The 12,073-nt window shown below is 35.2% G+C and overlaps 1 protein-coding gene across 1 annotated transcript in view; it reads left to right on the top strand.

Annotated features, from left to right (window-relative positions):
* LOC103267799 (syntaxin-binding protein 5-like) overlaps positions 1-12,073 on the top strand; it is an 82,442-nt gene that overhangs the window by 31,986 nt on the left and 38,383 nt on the right. Inside the window, exons 3-5 of the mRNA XM_008065380.2 lie at positions 6,577-6,649; positions 10,173-10,320; positions 11,818-11,885. Coding sequence (XP_008063571.1) covers positions 6,577-6,649; positions 10,173-10,320; positions 11,818-11,885 — 289 coding nt within the window. The remainder of the gene's footprint in view (positions 1-6,576; positions 6,650-10,172; positions 10,321-11,817; positions 11,886-12,073) is intronic.

The raw sequence follows: 12,073 nt of genomic DNA on the forward strand, positions 1-12,073 counted from the left end.
GTGTGTGTGTGTGTGTGTGTGTGTGTGTGTTTGGTTTTCCTGGGGTTTTTTGTGTTGTGTGTTTTATTTTGCTTTGTTGTTTTTTCAGTTTGTTTTGGTATGTGTGTTTAATTGTTCTTTGCTTTGGTTTCTGCTTTTGTTGTTCTGTGTGTGTATGTTTTTTCTTTTTCAATATTATGTCTATCTTATTTTATTGTACTTTTCTCTATTCTCCTCATTGCTGTTACTGTTTCTTGGACTCAGGGGGTGCACACACATATCTATTGCATTGTCATATAGTGTTGGTGGTGGAGAGTGGGTCTCAGGGCACACATACCACAATGAGTGAACATGGTGATTTGCAAGTAGTTTCTGAATCCTAGCTCCCCATACTCCACCTTATTCAACTCTCAAAACTATAAGAGACAGAAAATCTTTCTACCCATAGGCCTGTTTCAAAATAGAACAAATTCAGAGGCCTAATCAAGGAAGAATAAAGGGCCAAGCAAACATCAGAAGTGAAAGCCTCTCCCACTGCCACTGAATAATGGAACTAAAGAGAAAAGAAAGATATCTGCCACAAATGAGGAAAAATTAATGGGAAAGCATAGGTAATTTCCAGTGCTAAAAAGAGAAAACACCTGAAAAATCAGACCTCAGAGCCCAAACAATGGAAGTTACCAACAACTGGCCCCAGAATATAACAGGGATGAGGGAATGGATGGAAAGGGTGAATAAGAGTCAAGAAAGACAAGATGCAATACTGAAAGAAATTGTAACAGAGATTTTGGCCATAAAAAATTTTACCCAGGAAATAAATAACAAGTTGACAAGCATGGAAAGCAGAATTAATCTAGTAGAAGAAAGAATCTCAGAAATTGAAGACCATAACATGAAGTTAACCCAACGTAAAACAAAGAAAGATAACTCAGAAAGAAAGAACAAAGCCTACAAGAAATGTGCAATTATATCAAGAGGCCAAACCTATAACTGATTGGTATCCCAGAAGAAGAAAGGAAAAGAGAGACCACCTTGGGGCAAGTATTCTGGAGGCTATCTAAGAAAATATTCCACATCTCACCAGAGATGTGACCATCCAAAGACAAGAGATACAGAGAACCCCTGCAAGATATCAAATGAGAAGGCAACTACCCCTAGACACATAGTAATTCACCTATGCAAAGTAGGTACAAAAGAAAAAATCCTAAAGGCAGCAAGAGAGGAAGGTCAGACTACCTACCAGGGAAAACCAATCAGAATAACAGTAGACCTAATGGCAGAAACACTATAAGCTAGAAGGAACTGGAGTCTGATATTCGAAGTCTTCAAAGATAAACAGTTTCAACCAAGAATTTCCTACCCAGTCAAGATCAGTTTCATCAGTGATGGAGAACTAAAATCTTTCCCAGACATCCAATTCCTAAGAGATTATACAGCTTCCAGGCCAGCTCTACAGGAGACTCTTAAAAAGGTATTATAAACAGAAGAAAGAAAAAAAGGAATGACCATGCCCTTCTCAAGAGAATAGCAGAACACAGAATCAACAGAGAATACATTGCTACTGCAAACTTGAAAACACACACATACATCAATCCAAAAGCTAAAAAAAAAAAACAAAAAAAACTAAGAACAAACTTTATAGGAATCTAATGATGGGGATAAACAATCACATTTCACTAATCAGCCTGCACATGAATGAACTAAATGCACCACTGAAAAGACACAGAATGGCAAACTTGATAAAAAACCATGACCCAATAATTTGTTGCATCCAGGATACTCATCTCTCTATGAGGGATGCACACAGACTAAAAGTTAGAGGATAGAAAATGAATTTCCAGGTTAATGGATCTTAAAAGACAAGACTCACGATCTTAATATCAGACAAAACAACCTTTAAGCGATCAAAAATTTAAAAAGATATGGAAGGACCCTATGTAATGATAAAAGGGTCAATCCAGCAACAAGAAATATCCGTCCTAAATATATATGCATGCAACACAAGAGCACCAGCATTTATAAAGGAACTAATAAGTAAACTAAAAAAAGATATTGATCCTAACACTGTTATAGCTGGGGACTTAAATACACCTACTAACAATCTTAGATAGATCACTGAGGCAAAAAATAAACAAAGAGAATTAGAATCTCAACTTGACACTTGACCAAATGGTCTTAATAGATACCTTCAGAATACTTCACCCAACAACCACAGAATATACATTCTACTCATCACCACATGGAACATACTCCAAGATGTATCACATTCTTGGCCATAAATTAAGCATGAACAAATTTCATATGATTGAAATACTGCCATGCACCTTCTCATACCACAGTGGAATAAATATTAACCACAACAAAATTTCCCCAAAACCCACAAAGACATGGACACCAAACAGCATGATACTGAACGACTACTGGGTCAACACAGATGTCAAAATAGAAATTAAAAGATTCCTGGAAACAAATGAAAACAAAGAAATATCTTACGAAAATTTCTGGAATACTGTGAAAGCAGTTCTAAGAGGGGAATTTATACCTCTATAAACATACATTAAGAAAATGGAAAGATCACCAGTCTAACAAATCACCCAAGGGAGCTTAAAAGACAAGACCACCAAAACCCCTAACTTTACCAAAAGAATCCAGATCACCAAATATGGGACATAGAAGAAAAAAATATAATAGAAAAAAAATCAACAAAACAAAAAGCTGGTTCTTTGAAAGAATAAACAAGATTGATTGAACCCCCTGGCCAGAATGATCAAGAAAAAGAGAGGAAAAGCCCAAATAAACACATTCAGAAATGCTAAACATCAAATCACAATTGATCCCAAAGAAATACAAAAGATTATCAGAGATTACTCTGCACACCTGTATGGAAAAAAATTGATAACCTAAATGAAATGGAGGACTTTTGACATCACACGACCTCTCAAGGTTGAAACAAGAAAACATTGAGACCCTAAATATACCACTAACAGCCCAGGAAACTGACTCCATCATAAGAAAACTACCTACAAAAAAAAGCCCTGGACCAGATGTCTTTCTAGTGGAATTCTACAAAATGTACAAGGAAGAGCTGATACCGATCCTATTTTTTAAAAGAAGGATTCATTAAGAGGACAGAAAAGTTCCTACAGTGGGAGGAGACCCAAGGGAGTTGCCCAGTACCAATCCTATGGAAAGTATCCCAGGCAATTGGGAAGATGGAATTCTCCCCCAAATCATTTTATTAAGCTAACGTCACACTGATACCCTAGCCAGGTAAAGATCCAACAAAGAAAGAGAACTACAGGCCAATATCCCTAATAAACATAGATACAAAAATTCTCAACATGATTCTAGAAATTCAGATCCAACAACACATCTCAAAAATCATCCACCATGACCAAGTAGACTTCATTCACAGGATGTAGGACTTGTTCAATATCTGCAAGACCATAAATGTAATTAAATACATAAACATATAAAAACAAGAACCATGTGATTATTTCATTAGATGCAGAAAATGCTTTTGATAAAATGCAATATCCCTTCTTGATAAAAACTCTCAAACACCTAGGTATAGATGGAACATACCTCAAGATAGTAACTGCCATATATAAGCCCACAGCCAGTATATTCCTGTTCTCTCAATAAATCTTGCTTTCAAAATAAAGAAAGAAAAAAACTAATCTAAAATTCATATGAAACCAAAAAAGAGCCAGAATATCTAAAGCAATACTAAGCAAAAGGAACAAAGCTAGAGGCATCACATTACCTGACTTCAAACTATACTACAAGCCTGTAGTAACCAAAACAGCATGGTACTGATATAAGAGCAGACACATAGACCAATGGAACAGAATAGAGACTCCAGAAATAAACACAAGTACATACAACCAACTGATTTTTGACAAAGCACACAAAAACATACACTGAAGGGACACCATGTTCAACAAATAGTGCTGAGAAAATTGGATAGCTACATATAGAAAAATGAAACTTGATCCCTATCTCTCCCCATACACAAACATTAATTCAAGATGGATTGAATACTTAAATGTTAGACCTGACATTATAAAAATCCTAGAAGAGAACCAAGGAAAAACTTTTGGACATTGGCCTAGGTAAAGAATTTATGACTAAAACAACTAAATACAACTAAGACAAAAATAAACAAGTGGGACCTAATTAAATGAAAACACTTCTGCACAGCAAAAGAAATAATCAACAGGGTGTATACACCACCTACAGAATGGAAGATGATATTTGCAAACTATACATCTGATAAAGGACTAATATCCAGAATCTACAAAGAACTCAAACAAATCAGCAAGTAAAAAAAGCAAATAACCCCATTGAAAAAGTGGGCAAATGATATGAATAGATATCTCTTAAAAGAAGATATACAAAATGACCAATGAGCACATGAAAAAATGCTCAACATCACTGACCATCAGGAAAATGCAAATTAAAACCACAATGAGATGCCACCTTACACCAGTCAGAATGGCCATTATTTAAAAAATCAAAAAACAATAGATGTTGGCGCAGTTGTGGAGAAAAAGGAACACTTGTACACTGTTGGCATTAATGTAAATTAGTATAACCTCTGTGGAAAGTGGTAAGGTGATTTCTCAAACAACTAAATATAGATCTACCATTTGATCCAGCAATCCTACTACTAGGTATCCACCCAAAAGAACAAAGATTGTTATATGAAAAAGACACCTGCCCCAACATGTTCACTGCAACAAAATTCACAATTGCAAGGATGTGGAATCAATCTAAATTCCCATCAATCAGTCAGTGGATAATGAAAATGTGGTATATGTACACCATGAATACTATTCAGCTATCAAAAAGAATGAAATGTCTTTTGCAGCAACTTGGATGGAATTGGAGAACATCATCCTAAGTGAACTAATTCAGGAATAGTAAAACAAATACCACATGTTGTCACTTATAAGTGGAAGCCAAACCAAGGATATGCAAAGATATAGAGATGGTATAATGCAGGGCTCTCTAAGCCCAGGACCACAGACTGGTACTGGTCTGTGGCCTGTTAGGAGCCAGACTGCATAGCAAGAGGTGAGAGACTGGCAAGCAGAACTCTGCCTACTGTCTGCCCTGGTATTAGAGTCTCATAGGAATGAGAACCCTATTCTGAACTGTGCATACAAGGGATCTAGGTTGTGTACTCCTTAGGAGAATCCTTTCCCCCATCACCCCACCTCCCAATCCCCCCCATCCCTCTCTGTAAAAAAATTGTCTTCCATGAAACTGATCCCTGAGGTCAAAAAGGTTGGGGACTGGTAGCATAACAGACACTGGAGACTTAGAAAGGGGAAGAAGAAGAGGTGGGGTGACAAAAAATATCACCTATTGGGTACAGTGTGCACAGGTAGGGCTGGTGGGTACTCTTAAAGCCCAGACCAAAAACTATGTGTATCTCCCAAAGGTAATGAAATTTAATAAGTAAATAAATAAATGCACCAAAAGTCAGTAGCACCATGCCAGAGACACAGAAACTGAGAATAAATCATCAAGTGAAACACCAAGGTAGCTGCTCAGACCCATGAGCATCCTAATATTAGGCCAGTTAGTCACAGATAAAACATCCAGAAAAGATTTCCTTCTGTCTGAGTCACCAATTTTGTTGCTGGGTTCATTTCTGTATGCAATGAACCAAGGTGGGTTCATTTTCTGTATGCAATGGAAAACCAAACACTGAAGTTCTGGGTTTTTTGAGTGAGAAAGGATTCTTGTAAATCAACTGGCAAGGAGGAAAGAGGATATTCTCAGTCTTACTCCCTGAGCAGAGGACTGGGGGTTTTATAGTTAGAAGGTAATAAGGCATGTTCTGATTGGCTCTTGCAATAGGGTGATGCCAAGTCTTAATCTGATTGGATCCTGGTCCTGTAGTGCTGTGTCTGCTTCTTAAGTCAGTCCCCTTCCTCAGTCCCAGCACTTATGTTCCACTCATGGTTCCACCCACGGTTGCATTTTTGGTGTATACAGGCATGCTCAGACCATGTGACTGTCAACTTGGAGGTCAATGACAACTGAAAAACAACTCACAACTTTGGTACATAAAAGTTGAACCAGATTAGTCTGGTGCAATTACACAATCTGTAAATATATTTTATATCACATTGAGTTAAAAATAAACTTTTTAGTATAAGTAGTATTGCTCTCATAGGGGTATAGAGCTACTGTTTTTTCAGTACCTCTCCTTGTAGTCATGAAATCAGATGTAAAATAGTAAGATTATTGAAGAATAAGATAAATGTTCGTGAGATTAAGTAACAGATTCACGCTCTTTACATAATCTGCTACTATCACCACCCCATGATTACTGAGATATATTTTAATTCTGTACCATGCACCTTCTCATTTTTTCTCTTGTTCTCTGTAGTGGTCTTGACATTAAATTTGAGAAACACAACATGTATTTTTATAAGTGCTCTTTGTTATTTTATTTACTTTGGTTCATATTTTGGTCTTCTTAAATCATTTGTACAAGAGATAAAGGAAATGCAACTTTGGTGATTATAAAATATACAATATGAAAACTTTTCTTTTTTTTTTTTTTTTTTTTGCTTGTAGAATTTCAGGAACCCTATGCTGTCGTAGTACTTCTGGAGAAAGATCTCATTGTAGTTGATCTGACACAAAGCAAGTAAGTTATCCATGAACAGAGTAACACTAACAGTCTTTAAACTGTAGTCATTGCAGTTAAAAATACAAGAGCAAATTTTAGATAACTGGCATTAGTATTCTTTAGATAATGTGAATTTTTTTTGCTAGATTAATTACAGAAATGCAATTTGGTTCAATGATGAAAACTAAACTAGGAGAGTTTGGTAATACTGAGCAAACTGTAACACACCTTAAGGGCAGCACTTCATGTTTGGACAGAAGCATTTGGAGACTTGGAACACATAAAATGGATCACATTTCTGCTGTTTCCTTAAGCAAAATCAGTTGTTATGAAAATGTGTACAGTAAAATAGATGGCCACCTGCTAGTCTATTGACTAAAGGAAAATTTACTAACAGAAAATGACACATAATAAAATTGTTATTGGACTACTACAGCAGACAATACAGAAGGCCAGGCTCTCAAGGGCAGAGAAGATGGAGGACTTATTTTTCTCTTCTCTTTTTTTTCATTTTTCATTATGTTACAGGCAATTGAAACAAATACAGAATACTCCTATTACAGTGGTACTTTCCACTTCTTTACCTTGACAGTAAAAATAGACTAAAAATTGATGGGCACTGTCTTCTTGCTATACATTTTTATTATAAATGGCAATAGCATGAAACTAATTTCCCTCATAATATATTCTAGAACCACCAATCTTCTTTTAGCCCATTATATTTGCAGCAGAATTTTATAAATTATCTCTCCTCTGCCTGAAAGAATTCTTTTTTCTTTATTAACATCTTATCTGTAAGAATTTCAAGCCAGATATCACTTCCTCATTAAAAACAAATTTCATTATCTGTATAATTTAGTTAAACATCTTAGAATAGACTCTCATAGCCCTCACATTTTTCTCATCATAGCTTTTGATACAGATGCAATTTTCCATTTGTTGTTGCTTAAAGAATGTCTGCCTCCTAGACTGTAGGCCTATGAGGTAAGGGCTCTGTCACCACATCTAGTAGGCTCTCAATCAATTTTTGTTGAATAAATTACAGTCTGACTTCTAGTTTGTAAATGTAAGATCCATGATCAGTCTTTGTGCTACTTCACAGTATATCATATTTTAGTATATGAAGGGGACGTAGGATTTGGGCCATAAGATCGTCGTAATTGTGAATTCTGTCTAGCTGCCCTATTTTTCAACATTAAACTTGACTAGATTTTGTGTACATGTAAGGATATATGCTTCTTTTTCTAAGAAGTTATAATATAGGTTTTATTAAAATGTACTCTTTTGATCTCAGTGGTACTCTTCTTTCTACATCATATTTGTTGATTTCTCATACCTTGTCTATTTGTCTATCATCTTTGAAGCCCCACTATACTTTACCTTTACCACTCAGCTGCTTCAGAATATATTTTTTCTTTCACTAAACATTAATTTTATTGTGGTTTAATATGCATAACATAAAAGTTACCATTTTATACATTCATTCTTGTGCTTTACATTACCTTATGTATATGAATTAACATTATGTTTGAAAGTTTTTACCTAACATTTACTTTCTTCTGCATGTATCAAAATCTGTGTGATATTCCCAAGTCATTGGCTATTACATGAAATTTGACATGTATTTGAAATGAATATATTTCTTTTCTTCCAAATAGTTACCCCTCAGCCATGTTGAATACTAAACAAGTTGGAACTTTCAAATTTTTTTCTGTATTTCTCATTTAGTCCTTAGCATGGAGGCAAACATTAGGACTTATAATTTTTTTCTCTTTTTGACTTCTGGAATTCATATCTTCATTTCTGTTTTCACAGCAACCAGTTTGCACTTTTACATCTAAGTTCCTACTGTAAACTTTTATTTATTATTTCTCTCTTTAGTATCTTTTCGCCTACTCTTTGCCAATATACTAAAGTATTTTTTAAAACATTTTCATGACATTGTTTAGCTTGTCAGGAGCCTCATTGGTACCTTTCTATTATCAAATCCCAAGTTGTAGGTCTGGTCTTCAAAATGATCCACTTATCTTACCTCTAACTCTTTAATCTCAGAAATGTTAATAATTTCTGCTCTGAAATAGATAATCTCTAATCCATTCATTTAACTTACTTGTTATTTATATAACATGACTTGCTTCTTCCCACCTGATTTTACACATATAACTGTTCCTATCTGAGATACCATCAGCAACATTTCAGACTAGTAGAAAGAGAACCAACCTTTAATTTTCCAAAGTTTAATACTTTGCTTCCCTTCTACTTATAAATTCTTCTTTTAGGTCATTTCTTTGCTACCATAAATTTAGCATAAGCTGTTAAAAGTAACTGTGTCACTTCTTGAGCACATTGCTGCTTAGAAATTTCTTCTGCCTGATAACTTAGATCATCATTCTTAAGGTTGGCCTTCCACAAAGCCATAGGACATAGACACAATGCAGTCAAGTTCTTAACCTTCGCCCCAGTTTTCAATAAGTTTCTCATTTCTGAGACCTCATCAGCTTGGTCTTTATATTTCTATCAGTATTTTGGTCACAACTGCTTAACCAATAGCTAAGAAATTACAAACTTTCCCTCATCTTTTTAAAATCTTCTTCTAAGCCCTCCAAACTCCTCCAACTACTGCTCTTTACCTAGTTCCAAAGCCACTTCCACCTTTTCAGGTATCTTTATTAGCAACATCCCACTCCTTGGTACCATTTTCTGTCTTAGTCTGTTTTTGTGTTGCTATAATAGAATACCCAAGGCTAGGGTAATTTATAAAGGAAAAAAGTTTTGTTTGGCTCATAATTCTGATGGTTATGTCAAGATTAGGCAACTGTATCTGAGAATACGTCAGGCTACTTCCATTTATGGTGGAAGGTAAAGGGGAGCGGGCTGGCACGTGTAGGGATTACATGGTGAGAGTAGAAGCTAGAGAAGGGGGGAGGCACCAGGCTTTTTTAATAACTGGTTCTCACGGGAACTGAGTGAGATCTCATTCACCCCCAAGGGTGGACATTAACTGATTCATAAGTGGTCTGTCTCCTTAACCCAAATACCTCTCATGAGGCCCTACCTCCAACTCTGGGGGTCAAATTTCAAAATGAAGTTTGGAAGGGACAAAGAGTCAAACCATAGTGTTCCCTTTGAAAAATATGTCAAATGTGCTGATATTTTAATGTTTGTAAGTATGCTATATATTTATAGTTGTACATAGATGAAGTGCTTAGTTAACATAATTTTACTAAATGAGTTACCTTGTTGCATAATATTTTCAGATTAAGATAATTTATTGTATCCATATTAGCAAAGTGGTACTGTAGAATACTGGAATTATGGAAAGTAAATTTTGAGTTTGAGTGAAATTCTACCAATGTCAATATTATATTTTATAGATAACTTTTAAAAAGCACATTCTTGTTCATATGATCCCTGCTTTGTGGTGCTTAAAAATTAAGCAAAATTTATTATTAATATTTAGAAACACTTTAGGGATTACTTTATCAAATTATTTTATATATCTTATGTTTGCAAAATGACACTAATATATTTTCTTTATTAGTTTTCCAATCTTTGAAAATCCGTATCCCATGGACATTCATGAATCACCAGTTACATGCACAGCATACTTTGCTGATTGCCCTCCAGATCTGATTCTAGTGCTATATTCCATAGGAGTCAAGCATAAAAAACAAGGATACAGTAATAAGGTAATAGTAAAAACTATAACTTTTTTTTGTATTTGTCTCCCATGAGCATACTTTTTCCTGTTACTTTAGTTTCTGAACTTCCACATAAGAGGACTTGAACCAAAGTTTCTTGAAGTCATAAACGAACATCTGTTAAAGAGATAACTTCTGAAATTTAAATTTCCTAAATGCTGCTTAGCTTTAAGTCTACATAAATATAAATTTATGTGTAATTGTATACTAAAATATACTTATCTATCATGTATATTTACATACTAAGTATGTACTTCAACTAACATATATTTGGATCATAATATGTAATCTTTAATTATTTTAGATGAAGAATTATGTTTTAAGAAAATCAAGAGTCAGTTATTCCTGTGTATCATTTATTAATCAATGGTTTAGAAGATATAATTATTCAAAGTCATTTGTGAAAATACCATTTTAGGACTCCTTTTTGTTATATTTTACTACAGTACTCAAATTCTTCCAATTGTAACAGACCAGCTATTATAATTTCTGTTATTTTCCTGGGACTGTTGACAGGGGAAATTCCAAGTGGTACTATTTACATAGATTCTATGTGAAATGGCACCACAATAGTTTGGTAGTACACATATTATGTGACATATGTAGCAATACGAATTTGTACAATTAAAATACTCCTGGCCGGGCTCAGTGGCTCAGTCTGTAATCCCAGCACTTTGGGAGGCCGAGGCAAGTGGATTTCCTGAGCCCACAGGTTTGCGACCTGCCAGCAACTTGGCGAGGCCTCACCTCTACAATAAATCAAAAATTCTCCGAGTGTAGTAGTGCGGGCCTGTAGTTCCTGCTACTTGGAAGGCTGAGGCGGAAGGATTGCCAGATCCCAGTGGGTCGAAACTGTGGTGGCCAGAAGCATGCCACTGCTCTCCAGCCTGGACGATAGAGTGGGACTCTGACTCAAAAAAAAAAAAAAAAATACTCCTATGATTTGTTTATGTAAATGATAATATTGGTTAAAATATATTTTAAAGAAGACAGAATTATACATTTAGAAGTGTTTGTTTACCGGGCATGGTAGCTGAAGCCTATAATCCAAGCACCTTGGGAGGTGGAGGTGAGAGGATTGCCTGAGCTCAGGGGTTTCAGACCAGCCTGGGCAGCTTGTTGAGACCTCCTCTCTATGATAAATCAAAAAATAAGCTGGGTGTGGAAGTGTGTGCCTGTAGTTCCAGCTACTTGGAAGGCTGAGTCCAGCAGGTTGAGGCTGTGATGGCCTGAGCATGCCACTGCACTCTAGCCTAGGTGACAGAGTGAGACTCCAACTCAAAAAAAAAAAAAAAAAAAGAGAGAGAAGTGTTTGTTCAATAAATAATTAAGAGATAGCTCACATTATCCTTAACTATTTTACAGCTATTTATTGTTCAGTGAAACTTTTATCATTGTTTTAAAATATTTTCATTGTAAATTTCTAAGTCATTTAAACTAAAAAATAAATAAAACATATATATTCTTTCTGGATAATATATTTAGGAGTGGCCAATCAGTGGAGGAGCTTGGAATCTTGGAGCACAAACATATCCAGAAATTATTATTACCGGGTAAGTAGGATGTGTTCTGTGACTTATCAGTTCATCAGCAAAAAAGATGTTTACTGAGTCTTGATACTTTTCCATAATTGTGCTCTATGCAGACTAACAATTTGAGTAAAAAATATAAGAAGTAGCTTCTATACAAAGATTGCAACCTTGACAGAAGATAAAATCAAACAATTGGAAACATAGAATTA

This window comes from Carlito syrichta, unplaced genomic scaffold, assembly GCF_000164805.1.
Source record: "Carlito syrichta isolate Samal-C Ts95f unplaced genomic scaffold, Tarsius_syrichta-2.0.1 Scaffold308264, whole genome shotgun sequence".
Classification (NCBI taxonomy): domain Eukaryota; kingdom Metazoa; phylum Chordata; class Mammalia; order Primates; family Tarsiidae; genus Carlito; species Carlito syrichta.